Raw genomic sequence first — 17,020 nt, forward strand, 5'->3', positions numbered from 1 at the left:
TGGTGTGATAGTCATTATGTACCTTATATCATTAAAGTGATATGATGACTGGTAGTCTTTAGGAAATTTGTGTAACTTTTATTCATTTAATGCTGACTACGTTGTGGTCTAACGGCTGTAGGCCTTTTCATCTCATGCAGCTCCAAGTGGATCTCCTTTGTAGTCACCGTTATTCTCTCTGTTTTCTGCTCACTCTCATCCAGCCTCCGTCAGAAACTCTGTGTGCCTTCCCCGAAGCACTGGTGATTCCTGGCATTCCTTGATGCTCAGCTCTGTCCAGCCTCCCACTTTCACCTCCTTCATTCGCCCTCCTGTCACAGGCTCTCATAAATGATCTTTGAAACACTAGTGCTTTTGTTTGCATTGTGAATCTCAGGTCCACGACCCATTTCAATCTGTTGGGCTCTAAACTTACATCTCCAACAGCCTGTAGACTGCTTCCTCAGGATAGCTATGAGTTCTCAAACTCAACAGTCCTCCATCTATCTTCTTCATCTTGCTCCCAAATTCATATCATTTCTCCCTATTCTGCAGGCTCATAAGAGCCCAAGTCAGAAATTCTTTCCACACATCCAGCCTGTTGCTAAGACACCACTGTCTCTTAGATGTTAATTATGATTTCTGCGCATTCTGTTCCTTTTGCTACTGTCAAACATCCTTCCTTCCATATGGATGCTCACAGTGATCCTCTATCTAATCTAACCCTCTCATATACAAAGAGTTCTAAACATAAAACAACCACTCCACTTTCCATTTTACTGATAGAGAGTTCAAGCACTTTGTAAGGTCTTTTCTATTCTGTACTCCCACCTGTCTTTCTTTATTTACTGAATCTCCATACACAGCCCCCCCCCCTCTCTGTAGTACAAAGCTTCTTCTGTTCACCTGCTCAATCTGGTCTATTTTCCAGTAAAATCTTTCCCCATCAAGGAGGTGCTGGCTGGGTCCAATATGTTGTCATGTAGGTCACAGTGTACCTCCTCTACCTAGCGTAAGTGCCCTTCCTCTCTAATCCCTTAACACATTATGCATGCATCTATCATTACAGCAGTAACTTGCTTCATGTTACCCATTCACTTTTTCTTACGAATCTGTGTATCTTCCTCAGGATTAGGTGTCCTTAAAGGCAGTCATGTGTTTGTTCCTCTTTCTGTTTCTAACCTTGAGCAGGACCTGTAATGGGCTTATGGATTGCTTCTTACTTAAAGAAATGTTTATCTCAGCCTTGTTTAAGATAGCATTAGGAGCATCTGTTTCACACTTCTTGACTTTTATACATGAGATTTTTTTTGAGTACCTGGAATGTCCCAGACTAAATTAGCTGCAAAGGCCACTCTTCCCTTTAATGTCCACATCATAGGACTAAAAGCCTTTGTCCAGTTTGGCTTGCACAAGTGCAGGTATGCTCTATATCTCATTCCAAAGAACTTGGTGAATGTCACTTCCTGAGCTCTCTCAGCATTGGTTGCCTCCAGAACAATTCTTTGCCCCAGTGATTTCCCAGTATGTATGTGTATGTGTGTGTGTGTGTGTGGGGGGTAATATAGATTATGTTATGTACAACTTAAGAACCTTAAATAGCTACTACCTAGGATTGCTTTTCCAGTCTGGAGGTCCAAGCTCTCCACAGAGTCCCCTTTTGGGAATTCTTCCTTATTTCTGAGTATTAGCATAATTAAACGAAGGCTGGGTGCCTCTGCAGTCAAAATACTTGAATTCTAATTCTATTTCTGCCACCTATCATGCAGTGACACTAAGTGGATTACTTATCTTCCTTATGTCTCTGTTTCCCCCTCTGTAAATTAAAGATAGCAATAGTACCTACACACAGATTGATAATAAGTATAAGAATACTTAATACTTATAAGTTCATTAAGGCAGTTCTTGGAGTATAGGCGCTCAGTAAGTGCTTACTACAATCTTTCTTGTGTTGTTTTTGCACCATCAGCCAAGCTCTCTAACAGTAGTTCTTCCTTTTCTGCTTGGTGTCTGGGATCCAGTTCTTTGGGGGCTCAGGGAGACAGCATAGTCTCCTCCCCTCTCAAAAAGTCCTTTTCCTTTTGCAGGAGTGGACTTTTCATGGTCAACTGTCTGTGGGGCTGGCTCCATTTTTCAGGAGCTATCAGTCCCTGCAGTGTACCAGCTCTGTGGCACTGCATCTTTGATTGCCAAAGACACCAGATTTCCTGGTCTTATAGTCCCACAGCCACCCAAACCTGAAAAATTTGGAGAAATACACACCATTGATGTAACTCCAACAACATAGTCTAAGTTGGACCTCTCAATCCCAGTCTTTGTTCGGTCAAGTAAATTTATCTAGGCACGAGGTAAAACTTCAGTGTACTTACCTCTCACACCTTCCTGCTGCCCTGTGGACTGACAACCCAATAATTTTTGAGCAGATACTCAAGAAAACACATATACGTACATATACACATTACAAGGACACAACTTAATCTTCAAAAAGAAACCACACTTTAAACTATATTTAGTTTTTTTTTTTTTTTTAATTTCCCCTCAAGGAGGAAATATGCAGAGAAATCTCTCCAGCCATGGTAAAGAAGCTCTTGTCCATCAGACCATGGTGATTTAATTGTGTCTCCATCTTCTCAGTTTCACAGCAGAACCTTAGTTTCCTTTATATTGATTAGTAAAAGTTCTATAAGACACTGGCTTCAATCATTAGTGATGATGTTAACTATGGGTGGGTTAGCTACCAGAACCCATCCATAGTACACAATGCATATGCAGATATACTTGTAGACATTTATATATAACTAACACCAAGTCATACTCAAAACAGTGAGCACCTAGTATACTGGCAATAAAGTTTGAATGTTTCTTTTTAATTTTAGTCTAGTCTATATCATTTTATTTTAAAAATTGAAATTTGGATCATTAAATTGATTTTATTGTCCACAAATGCATTTTCAGTTTGTAAGACACCACATCAAAACTGTGTTTCTCAAACTTAATGTTGATAAGTGTTACTGAAATAGCTATCGATATAAGAAAAATATGCTTTGAGACAAAAAGTGTTACTAGACATAAAGGATAGTTCTAAATAATCAAGGATCAGTTGAACAATAAGAACAATTATATATGTATTTACATAAAAAGGACTTCAAATATGTGAAGGAAAAACTGACAGAACTTAATAGCAAAATGGATAATACAAAAAGCAATAGTTGTAGACAGTAACATCCTACTTGAAATCATGAATAGAACACTGTATGATCAAGAAGACCAAAAGGGAAACAGAAGATGGAGACACTACAAACCAATCTAGACATAGCAGGTATCTGTAGATGACTTGACCCAATAACAGCAGAGTATACTTCTCAGTCCACAGAGGACAACCTCAGGGATGGACAACTGGTTAGCATAGAAAACAAGGCTCAGTAAATGTCAAGCTGATGAAATTCAACAGAGCATGTGCTCATACCACAATGCAATAAAGTTAAATATCAGGAATAAGGGAGGGAAATTTGAGAAATTTAAATCTGAAAAATGAATCAATATGAGGAGATTTAAAAACACCTTAAAGTTTCTGTAAGCATAAAACTATCTCAAGAGAAATGAGAAAACAAAACACAGTATACAAAATTTGTAAGATGTAGCTGAAGTATTACTCAGAAATCTATACCTATAAACACATTTCAACAAAGAACAAAGATTTCAAGTCAATAACTCAAATTTCTGCCAAAAAAAAAAGAGAAAAGAAACTTAAATCAAGCAATATGACATAATAAAGATTAGGGCAGAAATAAATAAAATAGAGAAAAGAATAATAGGAAAAATCAGAAGTCAATTTTTTGAAAAAAAATTTAAAAATTAAGCAATTTTAAATCAATTTGACCAAGGGTTAAAAAAATAAATAAAAGACTCATATTGCTTCACTTAAAAATGAGAGTCAGGCTATTACTACCAATGTTGCAGAAATTTTAAAGTATTATAATGTAATACTATGAAATTGTATGCCAACAAATCAGAAAACCTAGATGAAATGTACAAATTGCATTTTACCCAAGATACAAGCCATAGAAATTTACTAAAATGATTTAATATTGATCTGAAAAGACCTATATAACAAGTATAGAGATTAAATTAATAACTTAAAAATTTCCTACAAAATAAAGTCTACGCCCAGATGGATTCATTAGTGAATTCTTCTAAGTGTTTAATAAAAAAAAATTTTGATACAAATCCCTTGGAAGAATAGTTAGTACTTCTGGACTCATTCTAGGAGGCCAATATTATTCAGCTAGAAAAGTTAGATAGAGACATCACAAAAGACAAAACCACAGACCAACCTTTCTATAAATAGATTCAGGTGTATTCCACAAAATACTAGGGAACCAAGTCCAGCAACCTAACAAAGGAAGTATACTTGGAATTCATTTTAAGGGTGAAAGATTGGTTTGTTGTATGAAAGTTACTCAAATTTTATGTTTTATTGATAGAATATAGGAGAAAAAACCCACAAGATTACATCAGTAGATACAGAGAAAACATTTGAAAATGTCCAGCATCCTGCATGATTAAAACAGTCAACAAGTCAGGAATAAAAAGGAACTTTTCAGAATGATAGACATCATCTTAGAAAACCCATAACTAACAATGTATTTAATAGTAATGACTGAAAACATTCCCTTTAAGATCAAGAACAAGACAAGACATCTTCTCTTGGTACTTCTTTTTTTTTTTTAAAGAGAGAGAGAGAACTTTTTAATATTTAATTTTCAGTGGACACAACATCTTTATTTTATTTTATGTGGTGCTGAGGATCGAACCCAGCACTCCGCGCATGCCAGGCGAGCGCGTTACCATTTGAGTCACATCCCCAGCCCTTTTCTTGCTACTTCTATACGTCATTGTACTGGAGGTCCTAGCCAGGGCAGTTAGGCAAGGAAAAGAAATAAAAGGCATCTGTATTGGAAGCAAGAAGCAAAATTATCTCTATTTTCAGGATATATATATATATATATATATATATATATATATATATATGTAAAAAACTATTATTCCACATACAGTAACATTAAAAATAATAAAATAATTCAAGAATTCAAGTACAGTGACATGTGCCAGTAGTCCCAGAAACTCAGGAGGATGGGATCAGACGATTGTCTAAAACCAGGAGTGTAAGGCCAGCCTGGACAACATAGTGACAACAACTGACTCAAATAAGTAAAGAAATAGAAATAATATGGATTAAGTTTAATGAAATTACAAGACTTGCACAATGAAAATTATAAACTTTGTTGAAATAATATTTAAATAAATGGGAAGGAATTCCTTGTTTATAGATTTGAAAAATAAATATCATTAAATGGTGATATTCCACAAATTGATCTACTGATTTAACACAATTTTTACCAGTTTCCCAGTAGGCTTGACAAATTCTAAAACAATACATAGAAATGTAATAGACTCAGAATATCTTGAACAATCTTGAATACAAATTTAGAGAACTTACAGTCTGCAATTTCCAAGGTTGCTACAAAGGTGGGGTAGTCAATACTATATAATACAGGCATAAATATAAACATGTACACAAATGAGATTTCAGTTAAGTTTATAAAACTTAGGATTTCAGTTAAGTTTATAAAAATTTAGCAGAATCTGTTGTATATCTTGATAGGCAACCACGGCTCTGTTACTTGCAGACTTTAATTAATTAATTGTAAAAATTGGGAAAGCAAAAGAATGAAAAAATTATTAATGACAATTATTTTTTAAAATTCTTGATTTTAGACCTTTGGTATAATAAAAACATCCTAAAGTCACACATCAGTTGATGTATGGTAAGTCATCATCTTCATTACTCTTAATACAATGTTGTATCTCTTTAAGGAAATCCAGATCCCTTAACTGACTTGTAGTGACAAAGACAAAATTCATCAGTTCTGTTTTGAAGGTGGAGTGGGGAGAAATGGTGGATAGATAAGTACTGTGGATCGACTGTTTGTGTCCCCCTGAAATTTACCTGTTGAAGCCCTAATCCCCACGGTGATTGTGCTCAGAGGTGAAATCTCTCAGAAGTAATTAGGTTATGAGTGTGGAGTCCTCATCATGGGATTGGTGCTCTTCTAAGAAGTGACCCAGGAAGGAGGATTCTTTTTCCATGAAAAGACATCATGAAGGTGGCCCCTGGAAAACAGGAAGTGGGCTCTCAGCAGACTTGATCAGGCTGGCATAGGAGTTTGGACTTTACAGCTTTCAGAAATATGAGAAAGAAGCGCTTATTGCTTAAGCCACTCAGTCTTATTGCTTAAGAAATTTAAATGATGTCAGAATTGAGGAGGCGTCTGAAATCTAGAGGAGGATTTAAAAACTTGTGATTGACTCAAAGCCCAACAAAGGGATGGTCATTGGACCATCCCTTTGAAGTAAAATAGAACTTACTTTATTTCTTTTTTTTTTTTTAAAGACAGAGTGAGGGGGGGGGGGAGAGAGAGAGAGAGAGAGAGAGAGAGAGAGAGAGAGAGAGAGAGAATTTTAATATTTATTTTTTAGTTATCGGCGGACACATCTTTGTTTTTTGTATGTGGTGCTGAGGATCGAACCCGGGCCGCACGCATGCCAGGCGAGCGCGCTACCGCCTGAGCCACATCCCCAGCCCCAACTTACTTTATTTCTAAACTTAAAAAATAACAAATGTAACAATAAAAATTTAGAGTGGTGATTATGTACTAGGCCTTGTACTAACTAGCCTATGAGAACCTAATGAAGTATGTGTATTATCTCCAAAAAGAGAATCTAAGGCATTGGAGGCTAGCATGTTCATGTTTCAATCCTTATTTTTGTAATTATCTTATAAGGTTTAAGAGAATTAAATGAATTAATATACAAATAAATCCTCTTAGTACATGGTTGGTAGATGGTACACACTCGGAAAATGAAAAAAAAATTTTTTTTTTGATACAAGGCATGAACCTATGGGTAATTTCCCATTGAGTTATACTCCTTGTCCTCCTTTAAAATTTTTTTCTTTTTTAATTTTTTATTTTGAGACAGGGTCTCACTGATTTGCAGATGATCTTGCTAAGTTGCTGAGGCTGGCTTCAAATTTGTGATCCTCCTGCATCACCCTCCCATGTCACTGGGATTTACAGGTGTGCACCATCTGGCCCAGCACAGCATGTTATTTTTAGGAAGATGTTGCGTGGTCCATTTTATCTTCACTTAAAAAAAGAAAATAAATCACACTCGCTTTCAGTATTCTGTAGTGTTAATGATATATAATGGATGCTTGCATTTGTTTTTTAACCCAGGACCCCCTGGACCGGCTGTCCCTCCACCTGCAGGTTACCCAGGCGGAATGCCTATGGGATACTATGGTCCACAGCTGCCCAGTGCCTTTCCCTTGTATCAACCAACTGGTAGTATCCATCCTATCCAGTATCAACCTGGCAAATATCCTGGGCCCAATCAGCTTGTTCCAGTTCCATGGATGCCACGGCCATCACCCATGCCAAACTGCCCTCTTGGCCTGGAATACTTAATTCAGGTACTCCACCCAACTCTGAATTGTTTTCCCATGATGTGTGTGACCATGGAGCTCCAATAAGGGACAAAAGTCTGAGTAGACTGGATGAAGGGGCTGCTCAGTGATGACAGAGCCTTGTTTATTGAGACGATAGGAAACTGGTAATGATTTCAGAAATGTGGAAGAGGAACACTGAGTACAGATGATTTTGGTGGGATGAGTGTGGCTTTCATAAAGGAATCAGATTCATATATTAGATATTCCATATGGCCTCTTGGGAAATTACTGAGTGCCTTGGCCCATAGCTTTTGCTCCTTACCCATTATTTTTCTTATCCCTTCTTGTCACTTCCAGATACAATATAAATAAAAATAGGGGACTTCCAAGGTGAGGGTATTGCTTCAGGCCAAGTTCCAGAGATCCCTTCCATATAATTAGAAACAATGAGTCCCAAATTTCTACCTGAATATGCATTCTGGAGCCATCAAGATCTCAGACCACAAATTAGGGCAAAAATGGTGGTGAGGGGGGATTGACATAAAACTCCTTGTATGTATAATTTTGTCAAAAGGAACCCAAATATTACAAATAATTACAATTCTATAATAAAAATCATTTTAAAGAAACTGGGGCAATGTGTAAAGTGTACAAGTAGTATTGTTTAAAGCCCTGTGTCAAAAACTCAAAAAACCTGCTTAATGAAAGTAAGATAAAACTAATGGTAAAAATTTCTTCTGAATCATTTGACTCTTGTTGGCTTTTGAAAAAAAGAAGGTGTTGAAATATAAGTAAGGCATTCCCAATCCAGCATGTATCTCCCCAGGTAGTCAACTGAGTTTTTCTTGGAGTTGCCAGTTTCTCTTTTTGATTCCACATATTGATAAGGATCTGTTAATACTGTGTGTTGAAAACCATTGGTACAGTGTTACAGTGTTGATATATGAAAGTCAATACAGTAAGATCAGGAAAAGTTGAAGTGTACATGAGCCAAATTTTTTATTCAATTACTGTTTGAGTAGATTAAAAATAATACAAGCCCAGTCATTCAAAATGGTGGTATAAGCCCTTGCATTACTTCAAAAGTTTATGAAGGTTTTATAGTGAGTCAAGTTTAGATACCTTCATTTATATACTAGATTAAAAATATAGAAATTTGTCTCTGAAATCCAGTATCTTTTGGAGTCATGTCTCTTTCAAGATTTTCTGGCTTTGTTTAAGTATTAGAAGAACAGTTTCTGCTATTACTGTAATGGACTTTAAAGTAGTATTTTTTTATGAGTTCAATTTTCCCTTTTAGGAATGTTATATGTTTAAAAAACTTGAAAAAAGGAAACAAATAAAACAAGGTTTTATTAAAACCTGGTCTTTAATTTCATATCTACCTCCCTACTAACTAAAACTCTGAATAACTTTTCTCATGCCACTCTATGAAGTTGTAGTGAGAATTTTTAATGAGATAATGGTTGTTATATCCCTGATATTTTTGGTACACAGGGTGTACCCAGTGGATGACAGCTGTATTAGTGTTTATTAAAGACACCCTTGTGAGTAAGCACAAATAGAGTCAGTCATTTTTCTGATGGTCTTTTTGAGAACTCACATGCAGGTTGTATGATGCTTTTTCAACACTAACAAGACTCCATAATAGTCCACAGCAGGGTCATATTATTTCCAGAATACTGGCTTTGCCAATGACTTCACCAACTGCTCAACTATCTCCTTTTCCAGCATAGTGTCTTTCTGGGCAAACTTCTTCCACACATTCATAGGCATCTAATTCTCAGAATATTTTTCTCTGCAATGGACACTTTCACCACTGAATGAATATTTACTTTTTAATTCTGCATTTTAAAATCATGGATTTTATAAATGGAAATTTTACCTATATTGGTAGCTACTTTTTGATATTTTATATGTTTAGGCCGCATCTCTTGATTGAGGTTTTTATATAAGAAAAATATTTTAACTAATATCAGTTATGTCTTTCTACACCCTATGTAATTAATCATACCACAGAATGTTCACACCCAGTTATCTTAAGTCTTATATGTTACCACAGCAATCATATATTTTTCCCCAATTAACATATTGATGAATATTTAGTGAAATACAGCATTCCAGGCACATTCTGGGCTCAGGGATTAGGAATGGTCAATGATCTCAGTGCTCTAAAATTGTACAGATAATGATCAGTCTGTCCGCAAGGAGATTGCTTCTGTTCTGCTAGAATATTATTGAGTATAACAGATAATGGACCCATCAAACTCTTTATGCCTAGAATGATTCTAAGTTAAATTAAAGTAGTATCTCTAAGTGAGGATGCTTCCTCTCCTCTCCCCAAGCCCTGTTCATGCTCTCTCTGCTCTCGTGGACCAGCCTTTGGTGTAAACCTCTTCCAGAGGCACCAGAGGAATAATGTATAAATGAAGACCCCTGGGGAGGTTCACCCTGGTTCCTTTGCTCTAAGCCACTGAGAGAATTCCTTCTTGGTGCCTGATCCATGTTAACTCGCCCTGAACTGCCTAAGAGGCACATCTATGGATGACAAGTCAGAGAGAGACAGGTAATCACACGAGCTGATCTAGGAAAAAATCTATGTAAACACAGCTTCTTCTAGATGCTGTTACTATAGCAATGAGATGTTTTTCTGATGTATCAGCCAGCTTTTTTTTTTTTTTTTTTTTTCTATAAAGTCAAACTGGAGGAGTGTTTTTCTTATCTGGAAAACTCTGCTAATATTCTTCTGATCAGATGCAGATAAACTAATTTCAGTTGATAGTTTTTTTATTCCACTCAATTTCAAAAAGTTTTTTTTTTAAATTGAGTCGAATAAATATATCAGGTATCACTTGATATAGTTTGATACCTGTCTCGCCATTTTATTTTTTAATGCTAAATAGATTGGATATTTTTTTACATTCTAATTGTTTTGTTCTATTCCCACAGCTGGACAACATACACGTTCTTCAGCATTTTGAGCCTATTGAACGTATGTATAATTTTGTTGTGTTCAGCAGTGTATTGATCATGGGAAAATCTGCATTATTAAATATCTAGTTGCTTTTTTACATTGATGGGGTTTTAGTGGTTCAAAGAGAGAATATTACCTTGACTTTAAGAAAACAATAAAGCAAATTATTTTGTATAGTTTTATTTATCCATCATATAAGCTCTTAGGTTTGAAAAGGATTTATGTTTTATCCGATCAGTGTGTTCTGCCTTTTACTTATACTTTCTCTTCCATATTCACCTCTCATTGATAAATAAAAGGAGAAAGGAGATCAAATAAGTTAGCCAGGAGCCCCACAGCTAATCATGGCAATGTTGGGGACAGAATCTAAATCTACTGAGTTCTCAGCCTTTGCATTGGAAGTGGAAAGAAATGGTCACAGTCAAGATCAAGCCTGTTCCCTTTCCACCTGTTCAAATGGCTGACCTGCCTATTCTACCTCTGCATATTGACTTGGCCACCACATAGAACCTCTGACTTTCCTTGTAACTAGTAATGACCCTAGTCATTTCAGCATATTTCTTGAGCTGATTAATTCACAGTTTAACATGTAATTCATTTAACTCAGATACCTCAGGAATATTATTTTCATATTTGCTTTTATGTAGAAGCACTTTTAAAATTATTTTATACTGAATATAGGAAATGTTCTAAATTTTCAAAATTAACTAATACTTATTGGTCATATGAATGATTTTTTTGGCCTTCTAATCAATTGAATATATTTCACCTGAAATTGTTACAAGTCTGTTTTGCTTTAAGTTCCTAAGAATACTAAACCAAGAGTCCAGGGTTCTAGCTCAGTGGTGGAGCACCTGCCTCGCACATGTGAGGCACTGGGTTCTATCCTTAGCACCACATATAAATAAAATAAAGGAATTGTGTCCATCTATGACTTAAAATATTTTTTAAAAAAGAGTTCTTTTTTCCCCTTAAACAAAGATTTCTTGAGGTCCATTTTAACTGATTATAGTTTAATATGTTTTTCTCATTTTATCTTTCAGAGATGACAAATTTCGAAACTAATAACAGATATGATATTAAAAACAGTGCAGACCAGATGGTTTACATCGTAAATGAAGACACCGATGACTTCACCAGGAATGCTTATCGGACACTAAGGCCCTTCGTCCTCAGGGTCATTGACTTCATGGGACGAGAGATCATGACGATGCAGAGACCTTTCCGATGCACCTGCTGCTGCTTCTGCTGCCCCTCAGCCAGGCAAGAGGTAGAGAAGAGCAGTCTCAGCCATTGTCTATTCCTGATCCAGCCTCCACCCTATGGAGAAACCTATTTTTTTTTTTTTTTTTTGCAGTTCTTGCTTTTCAAGTGCTAGTTAGAGGGTCAAGGAAAAATTAAGGTTGTTTGGGCAACGATGTCAATTCTAAGTTTCTGTCTACTGAATTGGAGAATTTGTAGAGATTGACAGTAGTCACACCTACATATCTCTGCATAAGGCAATGCAAAGAATAACAGATGTTTTTAGAATGGAAGGGAGTGCCAATATCTTTACACTACCCATCACAATTCACACCTTTCTGGAGAGAGAAGGAGCAGCTTAAATCAATGAAGTGCCTTTGTAGCTGGAACCAGAGTGCTGAGTTATGGTTTGGTTACTTATCTGTGCAGTTTTAGGATTGTTGTTTGCTACGGGAAAAAGAAAAGCAGTTTTAGAGAGAGGCCAACTAAAGTTTGAATTCCATATACACCACTTGTTATAGGGCAGGTCGCTTAGAAAACACACCAAGTCCCAGCTTTGTCCAAATTTAAGAGTCTTTATTGTCTGACTGCTTTCTATAGGACCCAAACTGTCTCTGCAGGAAACAGTCCTGAGTCACAACATTTTAGGGTATTTAAAGGCAGAAACCCGCAAAAAAACGCATCCAGGTTGTCATAGCAACAAGCAAGCAAGCAGGGGTACAGAAGCTAAATAAAGCCATTAGCAAAACAATGCAATGTCCTTAATCATATTTTCATTCTCATTCAGAGTTTCTCATGGGACTTTCCATAGTCATAAGCAGAAGGAAAGTGGGTCAAAGTGACCCTAGTTGAGTACAAGTTAAAGAATGGTTACTAACATCTAGATAATCATTCTCAGACAAGGTACATTGCCCGAAAAAAATGGGAACCAAAGAGAACACTTTTACATTGTATAAGAATTGCAATTTTGTGTTGTTTTCAAATATGCTATGCTAGGCAACTATTAATGAGTACAGAGTTGGGACTTCCCCATGGGAGAAGCATTTCTTACATGATAATGGAGTCTGTTTGGTCATTGCCCATATAGTCTAGCCCACATCAATCTGGACAATTTACTGAACCTCTTGAGTCTCTGATTCATATTCTGGGTAGGCACTACCTCGCAGAATAACTTGGATGTTTACATTATAGGTTAAGGGTCAATATTTACTAAATATTAATTTACCCACTGCCTACTCCATGCCTTAGTTTACTTGTAATGTGGAGATATTAATGGTACCTATCTGACAGGATGATTGTTATGAGGGACAAGTGATAAATAAATATCAATTCCTGAGCACAAAGCCTGGCAAATGATGTAGTTGTCAGTGAATATTATCCGTGATTCTCAAATACTCCATTGTAACTATTATTTTTGTTATAAGAGCCTTATATTTGGAATGAATCTCTACCTCCCTTTTGGATGTAGTAAGCATTGTTCTTCACATATATGTGTTGGGTTTTAAATCAAAGCCTATAAATGCAATCTTCTGAGATTACAAGAAGCCAGGATAGAGAAAAGCAAATCAAAACCAAAAGCAGCCCAATTGATGGAATTTTGTCCCATAACATGATCTAGATTTTATCTATTATTTTTAAATTTATTTTGTGTGTTTTGTTTGTGCAATTTTATCAGCTATGCAGATTCCTGTATCCACTACCACAATACAGACACCAAATAGTTCCATTAACTCAGAAATTCTCTTCTATTACCACCCTCCTCCTCCTCCTTCCTCTTCATCTCTAACTCCTGGCAAACATGAATCTGTTCTACATCTCTGTTATTTTGGCATTTCAAGACTTTTAAAATGTTAAACATTACAGAATGTATTAGTGAACCTAAACATCAGATGGTACCCAATTAATACGTACAATTTTTGCATTTTTATGTATTGGATAAAATAAATTAAACCTTTTTTTAAAAAAAGAAAACATTATATAACAAAACAAAGCCATATATTATGCGACCAAGATTATCAGTTTTTTACTTAGATTGATTACCTCATTCCTTTTATGATTGAATAATATCCCCTGGTATGAGTTTTTTAAGTGACTTATTTTTAGGCTGTTTTGATATGATAACATCTTAGGCTTAAACTTACATGAGATATTCCTTTACAATACTATCAAATTTATATGTTTGTGTTTAAGTATGACTTTATGTACATGGACAGTGTTTTGATTTGACAGTGCAGGAAACTGGTCCTGCCCTATGTTCTCTATAGTCCTTTCCCAGAATTCTTAGAAAAGTACATATTCAACCAGAGAAATAGTAGAACTTTCACTTTGGAAATCTTTATAACTCTTATTAAGTAGGAAGATCTTGTTTGACAAAGGAATATTGTAATGATAATTAAATAAAGCAAAAGAGTGGGCAATATTTTAAGATTCTCTTTAAAAATGGCTGTATCTTCCCACCTGTGCACTCTGCTGTTGGAATGCAGTAGTCCCTCCTCCTCCACTAGCATCTGCAGTTTTGCTTGGCAATTTCAGTTTCTCTGCTCTTTCAGTTACCTGCTGTCAACTGTGGTCTGAAAATATCAATGACAAATTCCATAAATAATCAGTTCATACATTTTCAATTGCTTTTCTGAGTAGCACAATGGGATATGGAACATGAATCATCTCTTTGTCCAGCGTATCCATGCTGTATATGTCACCTGCCCTGTGGCACTTGAAAGAGACCAGATTCACCTAGCTTTTACTACTGTATATAGTATTGTTATAACCATTCTATTTTATTATTAATTATTGTTGTTAACATTCTTACTGTTCCTACTTTATAAATTAAAATGTATTATAGGTATCTATATTTAAGAAAAAATATAGTATCTATGGGTTTCAGTACTAACTGTGCTAACAGGCATCTACTGGGGGTCTTGGAACATATACCTGGAGATGAGAGAGCCACTGTCATACAATTTTCAGAATGCCTCTTTCCTTTTCCTTTTTTTGTTATAATGAACAAGTCTGAGATTTGGCTTTTATCTGACTTAAAAATCTAAAAGTTAGCTTATTACTGTTTCATGCATTGTGTCAGAAGACATGAGATTCCTAGATCAGAGACAAAGGACACTGATACAGCACAACAAGCAACATGAGCATCAGTATGCTCGGGTTGGTCCCCCCGCCCCCTCCCTGTCCACCTGTCTAGGGGTTGACTTGGAGAAGCTGTGTATGTAAGCAATGCTACGTGGGGGCAGTTTAGAAATACTGAGCCTGAACAGCTGGCCTTCTTATAAGAAAGCAGAATTAAGCCTGCCCTTTGTCCCAAAGGGAAGCATGACCTCATCCCACAGGCTGCTTATTAAAATACAACTCTAATTATAGCCCAGGAGACCTAGACTTCATCTCCCAGAACCAATTTCCCTGGTCCTTGAGTGCAGGAGCATGTCTAGGCTGTGGGCATGTGTGTTGCATTGGTTTGTGTTCACCTTCCTGACCTCCCTGATTGCTGCCTCCGCAGCTGGAGGTGCAGTGTCCTCCTGGAGCCACAATTGGCTTTGTGGCAGAGCACTGGAACCTGTGCAGAGCCGTCTACAGCATCCAGAATGAGAAGAAAGAGAACGTGTTGAAAGTGCGTGGACCCTGCTCTACCTATGGCTGTGGCTCCGACTCTGTTTTCGAGGTAAATGCCGTGAACATAATGTTTCTACTGTTTTGTTTTTTTTCTAATAGATCTCAGAATTATCTCGTTTAGACAATTTTATCATGTGAATGAGTTACAGAGTAAGAAGAAGGTGTTCATTAACCAGTTGACAGGCAATGATTTTCAAGTCACTATGAATAGATTACTTGATACTTTCCAAAATGTGAAATGCTTTTTGTTTGGCTCCCCACCATCCCTGCTTCTATTTTTGTACTTGACAAAGAAAAATAAATCATTGAAAACATCAAAACTTTTAGGAGTTAGTAATCTGACTTAATCCATTTTTTTTTTCCTGTTCTTGGTTGTATTTACTTGATCATTTTTTTCTACGAATTTCCAAGATGGCAATATAGATTCTAATGGAAGTGCCCAACATAACACAGAACATGTAGTGCACTCCGAGTTGTGCCAATTGCTTATGTGTATGATAGATGTCTACCTGCACCCTCAAGAAATGGATAACACTGTCAACATGGATAAAACTCCTCATAGGTTATATTATAACAGTTTCTCAAGAAAGAAAAAATCCTTTGTTTCACCTTTATCACAGGGTTTACAGAATGATTGTTTATATCAGCAAATCTGACAAAGAAAATTCCTAAAATATTTCCTGAACTCCATATAGAGTCCTTTCTGAAGGCCTCAGAATTCAATCCAACCTATCATCTACTGAAATTACTCTTATGTGTTTCCTATAATACCCAATAAATTTCCCCTAGTTCTCATTTTATATCACCATATTATTAAACATTAGTTACTTATAAAAGACAATTTTGTAGAAAATATAGATAAGCCAAATTGCAGGGTAGGCTGTCCCTATTGCCAAGGGACATTCACGTATACTCCCTGTGGTGAGAGCCAGGGTCCCCTTTGGCATCCTGATGTATGTTTAGGCAGGGTGGATTTCTCTCCCAAAAGCTCAAGCCACAAGTAGTGGACAGTACCATGACATCTGCTTTTGCTCTTAGGTCTCTCCCATTTCCCAATTCCCATCCTTTGTTCTATGGAGAAGAATTTAATGATCAATTCCAATTACAGTCACCAAAGGAATTCCCAGAGATGGGGACATTGACTCTGGACACTAGAGTTTTTGGCACCCATGAAGGGAAAGAATTTCAGCATGCACCAGTCAAAGACACAGATTTACTCAGGAAAGCAGAAACACATTCAAGAAAGAATGCAGATTATCACAGGGTAGTGACATCTTTTAGGGTAAAGTAAGAAATACATATTGAAGGGAGATTGCCACCCATCTTCAGAGGGAGATTCTACTTGGTGTAGATGTTAATATTTATAGAAGTGCAGATGCTAGGAGCTGGATTAGAGGTGAAGTCTGAAGTTACACAATATCCTGCCAATTTTCCCATGCTTAAATATTGTCATCATGATGACATCATTTTTGCAGGAGAACATGGGCAAGAATGAAGGAGGTCTTGGACTGGGTTGCTCAGAAATGCTTGTTTTGCATTTCAAAGGTTCAGGGGGTTTCCTGAATTCCAAAGGCTCCTGAGTGCTTCTCAGTCTATCTTCTTTTTCCTGTATCCCCAAATTCCTATCTCACTCTGACAAGGTCTCCTGCTAGCTCATCTGAAGATGAGGAAAGAGCAGTCGCCTGAGGATTGCAAGA

The 17,020-nt window shown here is 36.5% G+C and overlaps 1 protein-coding gene across 1 annotated transcript in view; it reads left to right on the forward strand.

The window, feature by feature from the left end:
• Plscr4 (phospholipid scramblase 4) overlaps window positions 1-17,020 on the forward strand; it is a 41,357-nt gene that overhangs the window by 18,781 nt on the left and 5,556 nt on the right. Inside the window, exons 4-7 of the mRNA XM_076867454.2 lie at window positions 7,278-7,513; window positions 10,439-10,481; window positions 11,507-11,733; window positions 15,211-15,372. Coding sequence (XP_076723569.1) covers window positions 7,278-7,513; window positions 10,439-10,481; window positions 11,507-11,733; window positions 15,211-15,372 — 668 coding nt within the window. The remainder of the gene's footprint in view (window positions 1-7,277; window positions 7,514-10,438; window positions 10,482-11,506; window positions 11,734-15,210; window positions 15,373-17,020) is intronic.

This window comes from Callospermophilus lateralis, chromosome 10 (assembly GCF_048772815.1).
Source record: "Callospermophilus lateralis isolate mCalLat2 chromosome 10, mCalLat2.hap1, whole genome shotgun sequence".
Classification (NCBI taxonomy): Eukaryota; Metazoa; Chordata; class Mammalia; order Rodentia; family Sciuridae; genus Callospermophilus; species Callospermophilus lateralis.